Raw genomic sequence first — 20,589 nt, 5'->3', positions numbered from 1 at the left:
AGCCCGATGCGTTGCTGCCAGTGTCAATGTTACAACAACACTCGCATATCCTGTCGGAACACAGTCAAATGTGTTACGTGTGGTAGATATGCTCACAAGGGCGATTTACCGCTTCCTTCTCCTCTATGTATAAGTTGCAATGGCGACTATGCAGCCTCATCCCGAGCATGTCCCATGTATCTCGATGAGAGGGCTGTCCAGGAGATTCAGGTGAAGGAAAAAGTAACTTACCCTGTCGCTCACAAATTGTTGGCTAGTCGAAAGCCCTGCATTTTACCATCTGGCACTTACTATACTGTTCTTGCGACACCTCGCTCCACGAAGCACATGGCCATGCAGACTTGCGACCTCAAATTCAGCACTGCAGTTGTAAAACCGCCAAGTACACAGTAACATCCCTCCTACTCTTCTGTTCCACTGCGCAACAAGCCACCAAATCTTCGCTCCAAGCGGTGAAATCACCTACTTCACAACTGGCAGGCCGGAAAGGACAAAAGGAACACTCCCGTGAAGACTTCTTACGTCTCTCCAGCCAACCAGCACCTGAATCGTTATCTGCCAACCGCAAAGGCTCAAAGAAATCAAACATAGGCAAGTGGTCTTCTGGTTCCCCGACTCTGAGATCCTCTTCGATTGTGTCGGCGTATGATACCCTCACCTGGTCGACCTACATTTCGTCTGTGCGCACCGCCTACCGTTTTCCTTCCCGTGGAGTCTGCAGTCCAACCCAGAGAGAATGCCGACGCCTCTGTAGATATTATGTATCTTCCTGTCTCAGTACCTTCTAGTAGCGAATCTTCGAAGGCTGGCACTTAGCAGAGTGACAACCCTTCATTTGTTCGCTCCTCCCCTTTCCCCATCATGACTCTCCTCCAATGGAACGTATGTGGCATTAGATCGAACAAGGAGGAACTATGGCTTCTCTTGGAATTGCGGCGTCCACTTGTTTTCTGCCTCCAAGAAACAAAATAGCGTCTTCGCGACAGCTCTGACCTCTCGCGTTTCCTTCTGGTCTGCTTTGACCTTCCCCCTGAGGACGGCATTCCATATCATGGGGAAATAATGCTGCTCATCCGGGGAAATATTCATAGTCAAACCATCTCACTGAACGCTCGACTGCAAGCTGTTGCAGTCCGAATTGCCTTTCCCCGGTTCACGTTTTCTCCGTGCATCGTCTACATCCCTCCATCATTTGGTGTCACCAGGGCAGACTTCCTCCAGCTTACTGGTAAACTTCCTCACCCTTTTCCGCTTCTTGGTGACTTTAACGCACATCATCCCCTTTGGGGCTCTCCCAGAACCCGTCCAAGAGGTTCCTTCTTGGCCGACCATCACAATCAACTCAATCTCATTTGTCTTAACATTGGATCATCCATGTTCTTTTCAGACCCCATGCGCACCTATTCCCATTTGGAACTCTCGTACTGCACTGCCTAGCTTGCTCCGCCTCCAGTGGTCCGTTCTCTCTGACATATTCTCGAGTGACCATTTCCCGTGTGCTATCCTTTTGCTGACTCCTACCACACCTACGTACGCAACCAGATGGCAGCTTTCTAAGACCCATTGGAGGCTTTTCTCCTCCTTGGCCACCTTAGACGAACTTTATTTTCCCAGTTGTGATGACCAGGTAGAATACCATAATAACGTTATTCTTACCGCCGCAGAACGTTCCATACCTCGTACTTCATCTTTACCATGCCGTGTCCCTTAGTGGACTGAGGTATGCCACGACGTGATTCGCGCGCAGAGACGTGCTTTCCGTTTTTAACAGTTATACTACGATGGCGAACTGTATTCGTTATAAACAGTTGCGTGTGCAATGTCGTCACATTCTACGGGACAACAAAAAAGCTAGCTGGATTTCATTTACCAGTTCGTTTAACAGTTTCACTTTCACTCCCTCTTCCGTCGTGAGAGACAAGCTCCGATGGCTCTGGGAACAGTCTATTCCTCGATTTCCGGCCTGACCGTAGCAGATAATGTCATTGTGGGACCTATTGCTGTCTCCAACTAAGGTACGAGCATATGGGATTGGTTGTCCTCGATGGTTAATGTTCATCAGAGGTGAGGGTATCATCTGGAGTCCCCAGGGAAGTGTGGTAGGTCCGCTGTTGTTTTCTATCTACACAAATGATCTTTTGGATAGCGTGGATAGCAATGTGCGGCTGTTTGCTGATGATGCTGTGGTGTACGGGAAGGTGGCGTCGTTGAGTGACTATAGGAGGATACAAGATGACTTGGACAGGATTTGTGATTGGTGTAAACAATGGCAGATAACTCTAAATATAGATAAATGTATATTAATGCAGATGGATAGGAAAAAGAATCCTGTAATGTTTGAATACTCCATTAGTAGTGTAGCGCTTGACACAGTCACGTCGATTACATATTTTGGCATAACATTGCAGAGCGATATGAAGTGGGACAAGCATGTAATGGCAGTTGTGGGGAAGGCGGATAGTCGTCTTCGGTTCATTGGTAGAATTTTGGGAAGATGTGGTTCATCTGTAAAGGAGACCGCTTATAAAACACTAATACGACCTACTCTTGAGTACTGCTCGAGCGTTTGGGATCCCTATCAGGTCGGATTGAGGGAGGATATAGAAGCAATTCAGAGGTGGGCTGCCATATTTGTTACTGGTAGGTTTGATCATCACGCGAGTGTTACGGAAATGCTTCAGGAACTCGGGTGGGAGTCTCTAGAGGAAAGGAGGCGTTCTTTTCGTGAATCGCTACTGAGGAAATGTAGAGAACCAGCATTTGAGGCTGACTACACTACAATTTCACTGCCACCAACTTACATTTCGCGGAAAGACCACAAAGATAAGATAAGAGAGATTAGGGCTCGTACAGAGGCATATAGGCAGTCATTTTTGCATCGTTCTGTTTGGGAGTGGAACAGGGAGAGAAGATGTTAGTTGTGGTAAGAGGTACCCCCCGCCACGCACCGTATGGTGGATTGCGGAGTATGTATGTAGATGTATATGTAGACAAGGAACCCATATAAAGATTACAACCGCTTCCACAAGAGCGAGCGAGTGGAATGTTTCTTGGATGCCTTGCACTGTGTACAGGACACAGACTCTGTATTGAGCAGTGTTCCGCAGGCTGATACCGAAAATCATCGGTGCCAAAGATGACTGCACACCCGACACCACAGTCAGTCTTAGAGTCATCAGTGTACGCGAAAGTACTAGCGTGAAGTTCTGTGCGAAGGTCGAAAAACTTACAGTGACAGGTCGAATCCGGAGTAGTTTCCTTAGGAGGCGAATGAATACGAAGACGAACACAGGCCGCTGCATGAGGTCAAAGTTGTGAAGATTTCATATCCATCAGGAACGTGGCATGTAGCGTGAAGTTAAACTGCCGGAGCAATAGCCGAAACCAAACTCCGGAACAGAGAAGAAGGACGCACCCTATATTGACGGTCACGGGAGTCATCGAAGAAGGAGGCATGAGTGAGCGCGCATTGCAGACAGACGGCGTGCGTATCCACTGACGAGATTATCACGCCGGTAGTTCGGACACTGGAAGTTCGGAAGCTTCTGCTTGGAGACTCAACCGGGTTAATGTAGAAGGCGCCAGTGGCCAGATTCCAAGATGGTGGATTGTATAAAGAAGGCGTAAGATGGGCGGACGTGCAAATGCATAAACGAAACAACAAAAGTCTTGTTTAGAATCGTTAAGGGACCGGTAGAAATGGAGGAGGGTGGTCCGATCCGCTCCCCGGGAGGTACAAGTACCGCTGAGGACACGTAGGACATTGAGGGACCCAGTACAGTGGGTAGCCAAGCAAGACAAGTGGGAGGACCAAGACAGTTTCCTATGAAGCATACGCCCAGGAATTTTGTAATCTCAGCGAACGGAAGAGCAACAGGCTCAAGATGTAAAGACGGGGGGAAAGAATCCCTCTGCGCCGCCAGAAGTTCATACAAACGGTTTTGTCAGTGGAAAAGCGAAAGACATTGCCAATGCCCCACGAGTAAAGATGATCGAGACATCGCTGAAGACGCCGCTTAATGAGACAAGTCTGCGGAGAACTGCAGTAGATCGCAAAGTCGTCGATGAAAAGGAAGCCGGAGATGCCTGGTGGGAGACAGCCCTTAATCGGATTAATGGTGATAGCGAGAGGATGACACTTAGGACGGGTGGTAGCTGGAAGGAAGGTGTTTTCCCTTACGCGACTTAGGTATTCATATGACAGTGACTTCACGCCAGCGTTTAGGAAACGTGCCATCTGCCCAAATACGATCGTACATATGAAGGAGAAAGTGCTTGCCCGCAAGAGAAAGGTGCTGCAACATGTGAATGTGAACATTGACGAGCCCTGGGGGCGGAAGATCGCGATGAAGTGAGTGCATGATCTAGCTCCTTCATAGTAAAGGCGGCATTGTAGCAGTCACGATTCTGAGAGGGGAAGGGTGTCACCCGGGCCTCCTCCACTCGTTTCCGATGGAGGAAGGCGGGGTGATAGTGAGTGGAGCTCTAAATATACACAAAATAGAGGCCTAAGGTGTTGGAGCTAGGAGTCTGCAGTGGGGCACCGAGTCAAACGCTTTCCGGAAGTCAAGGAATATGGCATCCGTCTGATACCCTTCATCCGTGGATCGCAAAGATATCATGTCACGTCGGTCTGAGGCTGCTGACACTGGTGCCAAGGTTGCAGTCATCCTACCTCGGCCCGCTGGTTCTTCCATTCCTTCGGATGATTTCCGTGTTGCCGTCTGTCGGCAGGTGTCACCACTTTAGCATCACCACTTTTATTCCCTTCTTGGGAACAAGCTCAGAAGAATTAAATCCCTCCCAGCGACTTGACCGACCTCCTCTCGGCTCTCTCGCATCTAGGAGATCATTTTAGCTAGGTTTAGTATTGGGTATTGTCTTTTTTAGCCATCGTCATTTGTTAGGTGATGATTCCCCACCACTGTGCTCATTATCGTCAAGCTGTGACGGTTCGTCATTTCCTGATCGAGTTCCCTTCTTTTAACCGCGTACGTTCGAGTGGTTTTTTTTTCCACCTGACTTACGTGCCGTTTTAGCGAACGAAGCGCGAGCAGTTGACCGCGTTTTACTTTTTATACGTCGTAGAACTATGAGGAAGAACTTTTAATCTTTAGTTCGGGACCTCCGTTGTCCCTACAGCGTATTTTCCTATTTCTCATTAGTGTTCAATGGTTATGACATGGGCGCGTATGACCTGAATGGCCGGCCGCGGTGGTCTAGCGGTTCTAGGCGCTCAGTCCGGAACCGCGGGACTGCTACGGTCGCGGGTTCGAATCCTGCCTCGGGCATGGATGTGTGTGATGTCCTTAGGTTAGTCAGGTTTAATTAGTTCTAAGTTCTAGGCGACTGATGACCTCAGAAGTTAAGTCGCATAGTGCTCAGAGCCATCTTTTTGACCTGAATGTTTGCGCCTGAAAAGTAATTTTGAACGCGTACACACCATCAGAGGGTATGTAAATGATCACAGTGAACAACACGGAGATGTAGCGTACTCATGTGAGACAGCAGTATCAACACCTGACAGATTGAAAGGGGCCGTATTGGTGGTCTCGATTTGGTCGGGTGGTAGATTCGTGTCGTATTCAGATTTGCTGGCGATTCAGATGTGACACTGACCTGGTGTTGGACTGTCATGTCAACATGACGACATGCATACTCGTCAACAACGTTTTTGTAAACAACGTCTGACCATCACAAGGGAGGATCGTCGTACTGCGCACCAAGAACATCGTAGCCCCTTCGTATTTGTACCTGCCACCCGAGAACAAGTAGTGGACTACCTACAACTCCTTGTGTCATATTGCGCGATTCGGAGACTAGCACGAGCCCAGCTGAGAGCCTACCATACCAAGTGGAGGAAACCGTTAACATCACGACACAAACGGTCTGGTTTCGAGTGGTACCAGGACCAGCGAGTACGAACTGCTGACGAGTGGTGTCGTATTGTATTGCGCCTTCCCCGTAGGCATCGACGACGAGTAAGGCGACAACCAGGAGAGAGGTTTCATTCATCAAATGTTTTGGAGAAAGGCAGTTGAACCGTGGATTTACTTTAAAAATCTTTTCTTAAAGAATTTACTTTATTTAATAGCGATTCATCAACAACATTAACACATTTAATCACACTATGTGAGCGTGGAAGTAGTTGCCAGTGGGTAACTGATCAAAACAAATTTATTTCAACAAATGGAAATTTTATTCTTAAAACCCTTTCTTTTTTTTAAGACACAGATTTAAAATTATAATCAGAAAGCACCCTCTAAATATCAAGTTACAATTTATTCAGAGGCAGAAATAACAATTCTTTTTATTTTTTTTTATTTTTTATTTTTTTACAGTATGAGCTTTCGGGCTGAGAAGCTTGCTGCTCCCTTTCAACTCGGGCGTAGTCACGACCGCTCACAACCACCTCTGAAAGACTAGACTGGCGCAAATCTGCAACACACCAGATTACCTTAAACTAAAAATTTTAACAACTCACACAAACACATAAACTATGCACCCCGTAGGAGGGATGGAAATGGTGCGAAACACTCAGATAAAAAAAAAAAAAAAAAAAAAAAAAAACCTTGTCACCGAAAGTGCAACTTGTTTTTAAAAGAAAACTCTTACGGTGGAAGGGTGGCAACTTTATATACTAAAATGACCATTTAAATAAAAACCCATGAAATGCAGTCTTACATAAAATGTACAAACATGCTCTACATTACACATATACGGCCTCTCTAGATGATAGGCAAGATAAAAACATATTTCAGGAATTCGGCCTTTACACCTTAAGCAATAAATTCGTGAACACCGAATCCGACAAACATGCCAGAGGCAGCTATTAACATACGACAGGCAGACAAACAGACAGACACTAACTGCCTAACAAATGCGGACGAGCAAGCTGGGGACGTGAGACTGACCAAGAAAACAAGTAAATGAGACAAGTAAATGAGACAACATATCACGAATCACTTCTAATAAACTGTGATGTCTGGCGAAGACCTGGCGCAGCACCCCCCAAAACGCTCTCCTGAACCGTCCGCTGCCAGCCGCTTCAACGGACGCGGGAAGGCGTGCCGATCTCCCGTCTCACGGCTTCGCAGCTCGCACCGGCCAGACCGATGTCGTGGGTTGACTCCTGTTGCTATCGTGTCACCCGCGAAGCCACTACCCCTCGCTATAAGGCGCGGCCCACTGGACTGATATGGCCACCTTACATGCGCTGACGCTCAAAACAGACAAGTCATCTCGTGTCCCAGTGCGCGACCGACCAACCGATCGACGCAACCGCCAATGTCCGTTGCCTGAGAAACTCGAGCAGACTGGCGGCCTAACACATACTAGCACTCCGGACGACAGACAGACACTGACTGCCCCACACTGACTTGGCTGACCAACTGACCAGACTCGCCCCAGACTAACTGCCGAGCTCATCGCGCCCCTTAAATGTACGTGAGCAGGCTACCTTTCCCCTTTCCCACCAGAGAGAGACACCAAAGCTGCGATTGCCACAGCGGCGCCACCGTCGGAAACGGAGGGCGACTGCTTCACACTACGCGCTGTGGCGGCCTCTTCAAAACAGCAAATTTTAGCACAGCTCAACAGTGGTGTTACTTCATCCGTCTTGGGACCCAGACTACAGCTTCAGGTAACGGATGGTAGTGATGGAGGAAATTGTGAAGAGAGAACGGTACATCACACACATTCTGTGTCATCGTGTGTTACCTGCCATGTGACAGCATCGTTTTACCATTTTCAACAAGACAATGCTCGTTCACAGACAAAACGTCTCGCTATGTAGTGCATGCGTGTTGCTGAGATACTGCAGTGTCCAACGGTGCACAGGATCTGCGCCGATAGAACATGTGTAATTCCAGCCCAGTACCAGTATCCAAAGGATCAACTACCACTTAAAAACATTTATGGCCAAGCGTGCCGCAGGGTAGGACATGAAACGTCCCCTTAGAAAAATTATAAATGACTGTGCTTAAGTTGACACACAATATTTTTAGCGCAACGCAATCTTTTTAATAATCCCTACAGAAGAATGGCCCTGACTAACAATAACCTATACCTTTCATGACTCACTAACCTCACAAAAATCTTCGTTACTGAAACTACTGCAATACAGCGAGCGCCACTACTGCCAGCTTAATGAAAGATTCTAACTACTGAAGGGACTAACTACTGATCATCAATGTATTTACCTTAATAGTGTTCAAAAGTCATAATATATGACATCCAGTCTTACAAATTTACTATCTCTGATGGACACACGTCCAGATCATCCGCTCTCAGAACTCCGCCATCTCTCTCCCCACATCCACCACTGCTGGTGGCTCACCTCCAACTGCGCAACGCTACGCGCTGTTAACAGCCAACTGTCCACCACTACAATAGCCAACAACAATGCAAACCAGCCACAGACTGCACACAGCACAGCCAGTGATTTTCACACAGAGCGCTACGTGGCGTTACCAATATAAAAACCTAAACAGCCTACTTACATATACAATGGCTTCGTGAGACCCTTCCCAACCTAATCAGTGCATGCGTCCAGGCTAGAGAGGGTCCAATGTAATACTGATAACTGGGCTCATACTGCCAAGTTATTTACATATTTCACTGGATTTTGGAGACCGTGAAATAATAGCACATACCTTCACAAGCTGTCAAGTGTCGTTTGGTTCTTCCCTTCGGGGTCCCTTACTTTATGTCATCTACAGCTACATCGATACTCCGCAGTCCACCTTACGGCACGTGGTGGGGGGTACCCCGCACCACTATTAGTCATTCCCTTTCCCGTTCCACTTGTAAATAGAACGAGAGAAAAACGACTGTCTGTATGCCTCCGTATGAGCCCTAATTTCTCGTATTGTGTCTTTGTGGTCTTTACGCGCAATGTGTGCTGGAGGCTGTAGAATCGTTGCGCAGTCAGCTTCAAATGCCGGTTTTTCCTAAATTTTCTCAATAGTGTTGCTCGAAAAGAACGTGGGCTTCCCTCCAGGGACTCCCATTTGAGTTCCCGAAGCAACTCTGTAACATTTGCGTGATGTTCGAACCTAGCGTTGACGAATCTAGCAGCCCGCTTCTGAATTTTCTTGAATGTCTTCTTTTAGTCAGACCTGGTACGGATCCCAAACACTGTAGGAGTACTCAAGAACAGGTCGAACTAGCATTGTGTATGCAGTCTCCTTTACAGATGAACACAACCTTCCTAGAATTCTCCCAATGGACCGAAGTCGACCATTCGCCTTTCCTACTACAGTCCTCACATGATTGTTCCATTTCATATCGCTTTGCAACGTTACGCCCAGGTATTTAAACGACGTTCAAATGGTTCAAATGGCTCTGAGCACTATGGGACTCAACTTCTGAGGTCATTAGTCCCCTAGAACGTAGAACTAGTTAAACCTAACTAACCTAAGGAAATCACACACAGCCATGCCCGAGGCAGGATTCGAACCTGCGACCGTAGCGGTCTCGCGGTTCCAGACTGCAGCGCCAGAACCGCACGGCCACTTCGGCCGGCATTTAAACGACGTGACTCTGTGAAACGAGACACTACTAATATTGTATCCGAACGGGTTTGTTTGTTCCACTCATCCGCATTAACTTAAATTTTTCTACACTCCTGGAAATTGAAATAAGAACACCGTGAATTCATTGTCCCAGGAAGGGGAAACTTTATTGACACATTCCTGGGGTCAGATACATCACATGATCACACTGACAGAACCACAGGCACATAGACACAGGCAACAGAGCATGCACAATGTCGGCACTAGTACAGTGTATATCCACCTTCCGCAGCAATGCAGGCTGCTATTCTCCCATGGAGACGATCGTAGAGATACTGGATGTAGTCCTGTGGAACGACTTGCCATGCCATTTTCACCTGGCGCCTCAGTTGGACCAGCGTTCGTGCTGGACGTGCAGACCGCGTGAGACGACGCTTCATCCAGTCCCAAACATGCTCAATGGGGGACAGATCCGGAGATCTTGCTGGCCAGGGTAGTTGACTTACACCTTCTAGAGCACGTTGGGTGGCACGGGATACATGCGGACGTGCATTGTCCTGTTGGAACAGCAAGTTCCCTTGCCGGTCTAGGAATGGTAGAACGATGGGTTCGATGACGGTTTGGATGTATCGTGCACTATTCAGTGTCCCCTCGACGATCACCAGTGGTGTACGGCCAGTGTAGGAGATAGCTCCCCACACCATGATGCCGGGTGTTGGCCCTGTGTGCCTCGGTCGTATGCAGTCCTGATTGTGGCGCTCACCTGCACGGCGCCAAACACGCATACGACCATCATTGGCACCAAGGCAGAAGCGACTCTCATCGCTGAAGACGACACGTCTCCATTCGTCCCTCCATTCACGCCTGTCGCGACACCACTGGAGGCGGGCTGCACGATGTTGGGGCGTGAGCGGAAGACGGCCTAACGGTGTGCGGGACCGTAGCCCAGCTTCATGGAGACGGTTGCGAATGGTCCTCGCCGATACCCCAGGAGCAACAGTGTCCCTAATTTGCTGGGAAGTGGCGGTGCGGTCCCCTACGGCACTGCGCAGGATCCTACGGTCTTGGCGTGCATCCGTGCGTCGCTGCGGTCCGGTCCCAGGTCGACGGGCACGTGCACCTTCCGCCGACCACTGGCGACAACATCGATGTACTGTGGAGACCTCACGCCCCACGTGTTGAGCAATTCGGCGGTACGTCCACCCGGCCTCCCGCATGCCCACTATACGCCCTCGCTCAAAGTCCGTCAACTGCACGTACGGTTCACGTCCACGCTGTCGCGGCATGCTACCAGTGTTAAAGACTGCGATGGAGCTCCGTATGCCACGGCAAACTGGCTGACACTGACGGCGGCGGTGCACAAATGCTGCGCAGCTAGCGCCATTCGACGGCCAACACCGCGGTTCCTGGTGTTTCCGCTGTGCCGTGCGTGTGATCATTGCTTGTACGGCCCTCTCGCAGTGTCCGGAGCAAGTATGGTGGGTCTGACACACCGGTGTCAATGTGTTCTTTTTTCCATTTCCAGGAGTGTATATTTTCAGCTAGCTGCCATTCATCACACCAACTAGGCGGTGTATTTGCATGTTATGTTAAAAGAAATCTTCTAAAGTACATTAAAGGAATTCGCTGCTGCAAATATGGACAACCACCACCTGTATCATGGAATGAAGAAAGTGAAAATTTCTGCCGGGTCGGGGCTCGAACCCGTATTTCCCGCTCATCACGAGCTGTCTGGTCCAGACCCAAGCTTCCATACGTCGTCAACCATGTGTCTACAACCTGCACTCGTATATTCATGAGTATATTCGCGTACAGGGGAGACGCTTAGCTAAGAAACGCTTGCCCGCTGTCGGCGGAAATGTACGATATGGTAGTGTCTGTGTTATTCTGAAATACGATCCAGCGTTCCTTCGGGCATGCTTGCCTCTCCGAAGGAACACTGTACCGTATTTCCGAATAACACAGGCATAGACACTGCAACGTCGTATCTTCTAAAGTAATCACTTAATGTTAAGTAATATCTGTGATTTGATGTCATTATTATCGACTATCGATGCTTAGACGTAGGTGTTCAAATCGACAGTTGACACTGTACCACTCAAGCGCCTCGTAGTGAAATTGCGTGCTTATGGAATATCGTTTCAGTTATGTGACTGGATTTGTGATTCTCTGTCAGAGAGGTCACAGTAAGTAGTAACTGACGGAAAGTCATCGAGTAAAACAGAAGTGATTTCTGGCCTTCCCCAAGGTAGTGTTATAGGCCCTTTGCTGTTCATTATCTGTATAAACGATTTGGGAGACAATCTGAGCAGCCGTCTTCGATTGTTTGCAGATGACGCTGTCGTTTATCGACTAATATAGTCATCAGAAGATCAAGACAAGCTGCAAAACGATTTAGAAAAAATATCTGAATGGTGCGAAAATTGGCAGTTGATCCTAAATAACGAAAAGTGTGAGGTCATCCGCATGAGTGCTAAAAGGAACTCGTTAAACTTCAGTTACACGATAAATCAGTCTAATCTAAAAGCCGTAAATTCAACTAAATACCTAGGTATTACAATAACGAACAACTAAAATTGGAAGGGACACACAGAAAATGTTGTGGGGAAGGCTAACCAAAGACTGCGTTTTATTGGCAGGACACTTAGACAATGTAACAGACCTACTAAGGAGACTGCCTACACTACGATTGTCGGTCCCCTTTTTTAGAATACTGCTGCGCGGTGTGGGATCCTTAACAAATAGGACTGACGGAGTACATCGAAAAAGTTCAAAGAAAGGCAGCACGTTTTTTATTATCGCGAAATATGGGAGAGAGTGTCACAGAAATGATACAGAATTTGGGCTGGACATCATTAAAAGAAAGGCGTTTTTCGTTGCGACGGAATCTTCTCACGAAATTCTAGTCACCAACTTTCTCCTCCGAATGCGAAAATATTTCGTTGACACCAACCTACATAGGGAAAAACGATCACCACGATAAAATAAGGGAAATAGAGCTCGTACGGAAAGATATATAGGTGTTCATTCTTTACGCGTGCTGTACGAGATTGGAATTATAGAGAATTGCAGGTGGTTCGATGAACCCTCTGCCAGGCACTTAAATGTGATTTGCAGAGTATCCATGTAGATGTAGATGTAGAAATCAGCAACAATGGTATGCCAACGCCGCACGTCCCTAGTTAGTGTAGACACTTTGTGTGATGAGAAAGTGAATAAGCTAAGCGGGCAGTGGTCGCATGTCTTCTGCAGACAGGAGGGTAACGAGGCGACGCAGGAGGAAGAGGAAACGATAAGCAGAGCTCGCGGGCCAGCAGGGCTTCCCACTCACCCCTATCAGCTTGTCACTTCAGCACTGCGCAGCTCTACTGAGCACCTGTTGTCGTGATTTTGTTTCTCCTCGGTATTCCGGAATTATCAACGTCATTGCTGAATTCTGTCGATCCTTATGACTGTTACAGTTTCAGTTCTGCGTTCCTTATTCGTACAAGTTCACGTTATGTTTTCGGTTGATGTCGCTGCTTGTTTATTCATTCCAACAAATATTCGCAGACCGCTGACCAGCAGTATGTGACTCTCCAATCCACCTCCTGTACCTGACGAAGCTGAATCCTGCTACCTGATCCTGTGACTGGACAAAAAGTTCATTTGTTCACTTACTCACGCATATGCAACACATATTGCACGCATACTGGGAAAACGTACACACAAATTAAATCTGTTGATACGATATTCCTTACAAGGAGCATTCCATAAATACTGCACACATTTTTTGACGTACACCTTTTTTTTATCTCTCTTTATTGTCCTTCAATATAGTATCCTTGCTTCTCTTTGAGATGCCATTTTTGTTCATCTATCGAATGGCTCGGGTAACTGTGGTGGAAAGTTCTTACAGAGAAAGGTGACGACATCCAGACATAGAGTTTTTCAAATTCGAGTACAACTCGAAGTCTGGCTGACTCATATTCGGGGTGTAGGGAGCAGTTTTTGGCCTACAACATTGCCGATATGCGGGCGTGCGTTGTCGTAGAGAACGGGTGTCGGAGCCTCAAGACAACTGCAATGAGGTTTTGTGAATTTCTCTGCGCGGGTTTTGCGTGAAGTTACGATACGACACTGCTGCGGCACTTGTTCCACATGGGACTCTATCTGTCATGATGATTCCTTGGTGATCATAACCAAAAATCATCATTTGCTTGAGCTTTGATTGAGCACGTCGAAATTTTTTTGGACGTGGTGAATCTGAAGCTCTCCACTCACTGGACTGTCATTTCAACTAAAGTTCAAAAGTCTCTAATACATGTTTCGTCACCAGCGATAATTCAACACAGGAATCCTTGATCTTCACGGTCGGATCGTTGTTTGAGCAAGGTTGCAATGTCCAAGCGTTTCTGCTTCTCTTCGCCAGACAAAGTGGGACACATCCCGCAGAATTTTTTCTCTTCTTCAGATAATTTGTCAGAATACTGAATACTGATGTTGGGGAATTCCCGTGGCTTTAGAGTGTTCCTCACAAGTCACACTGCTATCGTCAAAAGCATCTGCCACAAGTTTCACACTTCGTTCATGTGTCGACGTTTTTTGGCCTTTCGGCTCTTGGATTATCGTCTATGCTCACACGACCACCACAAAAAAAAAAAAAAAGATTAACGCAACCTGAAACTGTACTATGGTCCACTGTAAACTCACCACAAGCTTCATTTAAGGCACTGTGGATTTCTGTCGGGCTTTTGCCGCGTAAAGTTTCGATGTTGTGCGATCTTAAGTCTTCAACGTTCACAGTGTCAGAGACCCCTGCATGGCCCATTTCTACCTCTCTCCAACTTTTTTTCAGTACATAGAGAAGAAACAAAAACACTTGAACGTAATTTTCATTGTTGTTGCATCAAACAATCCACAGTAATACCAAGCTTGTGTATTATTTATGAAATGTCCCTCGTATGTTACATGTTTGTATAATTTACTATGTCGGCATTCTATTGGACATAGTGTAAAATGATTTGACACTAACTGTTGAAAGTCTATGCTGCACAAAATTTTAAGTAACTGGATGTATAAAAATGTCACGATGTTTTAGAAACAAAAACAATAAAATCCGATAAAGGTTGACTGTGCCAGAATCCTTACAGAACGACGGTTTCATCAAGGTCTTAGAGAGGCTTACCTACTGAGAAACGATTACGTAAATTTGAAGTTCTGTAAGCTTGTAGATACTGCGTTAGTGAATACCTCAGGAGGTGACTCAGTTGAAAACTAATGGTCACATTTATAAAGAGCAATCACAAAAGCTAACATGCAGAGTATAGATCTAAGGAAGGTAACTGTGAAGCAACGATGTGTAACAGGCGGAATACTCTTAAATGGTCGATGAAAGAAGAAAGTACAAAAATGCTCAGAGAAAGGCAGAAATACAGGAATATAAGTCACGATGGAATAAAAAAGTACAAATTGCAGGAAAGCTAAGACGAAACGGTTGCAGGAAAAGGTCTAAGGAAATGGAACAAGAAAGGTTAAAGCAGCTTTCTATGAATTTAAAAGTGAATTAAAGATTGAAAAAGGAATTCAATTGTTAAACGCCGAGGAGAGAGCGGACATGTGGAAAGAGCACGCTAAAGTCCTCTACAAGGGGGGAACTATTCGATGATGATAGGAAAAATGAAAGTCAATGTGGAAAATATAGGAGATCCATAATTAGAGTTGAACTGAGATATGGATTAAATAAGACAGAAGGGATACATAACATGCCTTGGGAATTTCTAATGCAATCAGCTTAGCAGCTCATGCATCCAAGTTGTTGACAAGAAGAATACACGGAAGTGGAAGAGAGAATTGAGGATCTGTTAGATGACGATTAGAGCCGCTTTAGGAAAGGTAAAGCACCAGAGAGGCAGTTGTGACGTTCCACTTGATAATGGAAGCAAGACTTAAGAAGAACCGAGACACGTTCATAGGATTTATCGATCTAAAAATAAAAGTTCGACAGTATACAATTGTGAAAAATGTAGAGAAGAAGGTATAAGCTAGAGAGAAAGACGGGAAATGTAAAAGATTACAAAAACCAAGTGGTAACAACAAGAATGGAAGACTAAGAACGAATTGCTCGAATTAAAAAGGATGTAAGAAAGGTATGGTTAAAAAAATGGCTCTGAGCACTATGGGATAGTTGGTTCAAATGGCTCTGAGCACTATGGGACTAAACATCTATGGTCATCAGTCCCATAGAACTTAGAACTACTTAAACCTAACTAACCTAAGGACAGCACACAACACCCAGCCATCACGAGGCAGAGAAAATCCCTGACCCCGCCGGGAATCGAACCCGGGAACCCGGGCGTGGGAAGCGAGAACTCTACCGCACGACCACGAGATGCGGGCAGCACTATGGGACTTAACTTCTGAGGTCATCAGCCCCCTAGAACTTAGAACTACTTTCAGCTAACTAACCTAAGGACATCACACAAATCCATGCCCGAGGCAGGAATCGAACCTGCGACCGTAGCGGTCGCGCGGTTCCAGACTGTAGCGCCTAGAACCGCTCGGCCACTTCGGCCGGCAAAGGTATGTTGTTCCGCCACTACCGTTCAATGTAAACATGGAAGAAGCAACGAAACAAAAGTTTGGGGAGTGGGATTAAAATTCGGGGTGAAAGGATAGTAGTGATAAGATTAGCTGATGACGTTACTATCCCAAATGAAGAAAATTACAGTACCTGTAGAACTGAACGTACGGTACACGAATGCAGAATATAGACAGAGTAAACCGAAGAAAAACGAAAGTACGGAATAGTGACAGATATGAGATTAGCAATAAACGTATCATTAAAATTGGTGACCAAGAAATAGATAAAACGAAGCAATTCTGCTACATTAAAAGCAAAATTATTTATGGCGGACGAAGCGACGAGGACATAAAAATGAAACTAGCACAGGCAAAGAGGGGAGAGAAGTCTGACCAAGAGAAGTCTAGTGGTATCAAACGTCGGCTTAATTTGAAGAACAACTTTCGGTCAGTGTACGTTTGGAGCACAGCACTGTCCAGTGAGGTGAAAAGTCATGGTATACCTCCTAATGTGATGTCGCACCTCCAATTGCTCAGAGGAGTGCAAGACCTCGACGTGGCATGGACTGGACAAGTCGTTGGCACTCGCCTGCAGAAATATTGAGCCATGCTAAATCTATAAGCGTCCGTAACTGCGAAAGTGTTACCGGTGCAAGATGTTGTGCACGAACTGGTATCTCTATTATATCCCATAAATGTCGAGCGATCTGGGTGGCCAAATAATTCCCCCGAACAGTCCAGAATTTTCTTCAAATCAATCGAGAACATTGTGGCCCACTGACACGACATCGTTGTTTGGGAACATGAAGCCACTGATTGGCTGCAAATAGTCTGAATGTAACCGAACATAACCATTTTCATTCAATGATAGGTTCAGTTAGACCACAGGACCCAGTCCATTCCATGTAAACACAGCCCACACCTTTATCGAGCTACCACCATCTTGCGGAGTGCCTTGCTGACAATTAGCTCCATGGCTTCGTGGGGTTTGCGCCACACTAAAACCCTACCATCAACGCTTACCAACTGAAATCGATGCTCGTCTGACCAGGCCACGGTTTTCCAGTCGTCTAGGGTCCAACGGGTATGGTCACGAGCCCAGGAGAGGCAATGCAGGCGAAGTCGTGCTGCTAGCAAAGGCCCTCGCGTCGGTAGTCCGCTGCCAAATTTCGCCTCTCATCGTAGCGGTGTACCGTAGGTCTCTAGAAGAGCGTAGCGTTCCAAAGGATTGGAAAAAGGCACAGGTCATCCCCGTTTTCAAGAAGGGACGTCGAACAGATGTGCAGAACTATAGACCTATATCTCTAACGTCGATCAGTTGTAGAATTTTGGAACACGTATTGTGTTCGAGTATAATGACTTTTCTGGAGACTAGAAATCTACTCTGTAGGAATCAGCATGGGTTTCGTAAAAGACGGTCATGTGAAACCCAGCTCGCGCTATTCGTCCATGAGACTCAGAGGGCCATAGACACGGGTTCACAGGTAGATGCCGTGTTTCTTGACTTCCGCAAGGCGTTCGATACAGTTCCCCACAGTCGTTTAATGAACAAAGTAAGAGCATATGGACTATCAGACCAATTGTGTGATTGGATTGAGGAGTTCCTAGATAACAGGACGCAGCATGTCATTCTCAATGGTGAGAAGTCTTCCGAAGTAAGAGTGATTTCAGGTGTGCCGCAGGGGAGTGTCATAGGACCGTTGCTATTCACATTATACATAAATGACCTGGTGGATGACATCGGAAGTTCACTGAGGCTTTTTGCGGATGATGCTGTGGCATTTCGAGAGGTTGTAACATTGGAAAATTGTACTGAAATGCAGGAGGATCTACAGCGAATTGACGCATGGTGCAGGGGATGGCAATTGAATCTCAATGTAGACAAGTGTAATGTGCTGCGAATACACAGAAAGATAGATCCTTTATCATTTAGCTACAAAATAGCAGGTCAGCAACTGGAAGCAGTTAATACCATAAATTATCTGGGAGTACGCATTAGGAGTGATTTAAAATGGAATGATCATATAATGTTGATCGTCGGTAAAGCAGATGCCAGACTGAGATTCATTGGAAGAATCCTAAGGAAATGCAATCGGAAAACAAAGGAAGTAGGTTACAGTACGCTTGTTCGCCCATTGCTTGAATACTGCTCAGCAGTGTGGGATCCGTACCAGATAGGGTTGATAGAAGACATAGAGAAGATCCAACGGAGAGCAGCGCGCTTCGTTACAGGATCATTTAGTAATCGCGAAAGCGTTACGGAGATGACAGATAAACTCCAGTGGAAGACTCTGCAGGAGAGACGCTCAGTAGCTCGGTACGGGCTTTTGTCAAAGTTTCGAGAACATACCTTCACCGAAGAGTCAAGCAGTATATTGCTCCCTCCTACGTATATCTCGCGAAGAGACCATGAGGATAAAATCAGAGAGATTAGAGCCCACACAGAGGCATACCGACAATCCTTCTTTCCACGAACAATACGAGAGTGGAATAGAAGGGAGAACCGATAGAGGTACTCAAGGTACCCTCCGCCACACACCGTCAGGTGGTTGGCGGAGTATGGATGTGGATGTAGATGTAGGTGCCACATTGATTTCTTTGGTTATCTCACGTAGTGTTGCTTCTCCGCAAAACGGCGCTGCTCTCCGTGTTAAAGCGAAGGCCGTCAGCCACTACGTTACCCATGGTGAGAGGTATTGTCTTGACACTGCGCATCTCGAAATATTGAATTCCCTAACGAATTCCAAAATGGATTTCCGAAATGGAATGACCCTTGAGTATAGCTCCAACTACCATTCCGCGTTCAAAGTTTATTAATCCCAGCCGTGCGGCCCTGGTCACATTGGAAACCTTTTGACATGAATGACCTGCGTACAAATCATAGTTCCGCCAACGCACTGCCATTTTCTACCTTGTGTACGCGATACTGCCGCCATCTGTATGTGTGCATATCGCTAACGCAAGACTTTTGTTACCTTATTGAATGGTAGTGAATCATGAACTGTGTGAAAACCGGAACAGAAGAGAATCGGAGCGCTTTAGATGTGGTGCTGTGCAAGGATGTTGATAACAAGGTGGATAGATGAGAAGTGAGTTTCTCTGCAGAATCGGCGACGAAAGGGGCAGGATGATAGGAAGTGGGTTAAAGCATCAGGAAATATCGCCCGCGGTATTAGAGGGAGCTGCAGAGGGGAAAAACTGTAAGCGAAGGCGGAGATTAGAATATATCCAACAAATAATTGAGGATGTTGGGAGCAAGTGCTACTCTAAGATGAACAGGTTGCCATAGGAGAGGAATTGGCGACATGCAGCGTTAAACTAGTCGGGAGCGTGATGGAAAGAAAAGGACCGCAACAATGTGAAAGTTGTCATGATTCTCTTGTACGACTCTGACGTTGTTGTCCTACAGCGTGCTGTTACCGTTAATACTTTCCATTTACTTTACAACTTTTTTTTTTGTACACAACCTGCGACCAGCATTGAGAAAGAAGCGGTGACAGTTTCTGCTGAGCCCATCCATCATTTTGCATGACAATGCTCGCCAGCAAACAGCGCATGCTGTGAACGACGTGATCGATCGGTGGGACTCTGAGGTGAGTTGCTGTACCAGCCACTGTATTCCCCTGACTTAGGTCCTATGCTTGATTGCTAAGATGAGGGGAACGCTTCGCGGCATTCACTTCAGAGGTTCTTTAGAGATCAGTCGAGCAGTAGACTGCTCCACTTCAACTATCAACAAGTGACAGTACTAATGGACTTTAACACTGCTGGCAGCGGGTTATACACAATGCTGGTAAGCATTTCAAAGAAGAGTAAAACATTGAAACCTGTTATGTACAATTGTACATTAATAGTAGCCATTGTTAAACTATGTAATCTTACATTGCGATTCCAGCTGTCTTAAACAAATTATTGACGGGTCTTTCTCTTTTTGTTGCAGTGACGACCATACGCGGCTCTTCGAGCTCTCTCAGGTAAGAGAGTGCCATTCACTGCAGCTCGTAACACCAGACCTACACAAATCACTCTTAAGAAAAGAAAAGATGGTCATTAGTAAACTGTAATGTAAATGACCTTTATTTAAATAAAGGTGCGATTAGCCGATTTCGACGACTTGTGATTTTCAAACACATGTTTAACACATCAAAAACAGTTTTGTACCAACTCGGTTCAGAGAGTTCCATGTTCTACCACCACACCGCGAGACCTTCAGAGGTGGTGGTCCAGATTGTTGTACACACCGTTACCTCTAGTAATCCACAAGTTCATCAAGGCACTGTTGGTCCAGATTGTCCCATTCCTCAACGGCGGTTCGACGTAGATAGCTCAGAGTGGTTGGTGGGTCACGTCGTCCATAAACAGCCCTTTTCAATCTATCCCAGGCATGTTCGATAACGTTCATGTCTGGAGAACATACTGGCCACTCTAGTCGAGCGATGTCGTTATCGCCGGCCGGTGTGCCGAGCGGTTCTAGGCGCTTCAGTCCGGAACCACGAGACTGCTACCGTCGCAG

The 20,589-nt window shown here is 46.4% G+C and overlaps 1 protein-coding gene across 1 annotated transcript in view; it reads left to right on the top strand.

Annotated features, from left to right (window-relative positions):
- Positions 1–20,589, top strand: part of LOC126190673 (uncharacterized) — a 282,457-nt gene that overhangs the window by 115,944 nt on the left and 145,924 nt on the right. The window contains exon 2 of the mRNA XM_049931124.1: positions 20,017–20,050. Within this exon, the coding sequence (XP_049787081.1) occupies positions 20,017–20,050 (34 nt within the window). The remainder of the gene's footprint in view (positions 1–20,016; positions 20,051–20,589) is intronic.

Source organism: Schistocerca cancellata, chromosome 6, assembly GCF_023864275.1.
Source record: "Schistocerca cancellata isolate TAMUIC-IGC-003103 chromosome 6, iqSchCanc2.1, whole genome shotgun sequence".
NCBI lineage: Eukaryota > Metazoa > Arthropoda > Insecta > Orthoptera > Acrididae > Schistocerca > Schistocerca cancellata.
The sequence above is the reverse complement of the archived record's forward strand: the minus strand, read 5'-3'. Positions and strand labels throughout refer to the sequence as shown.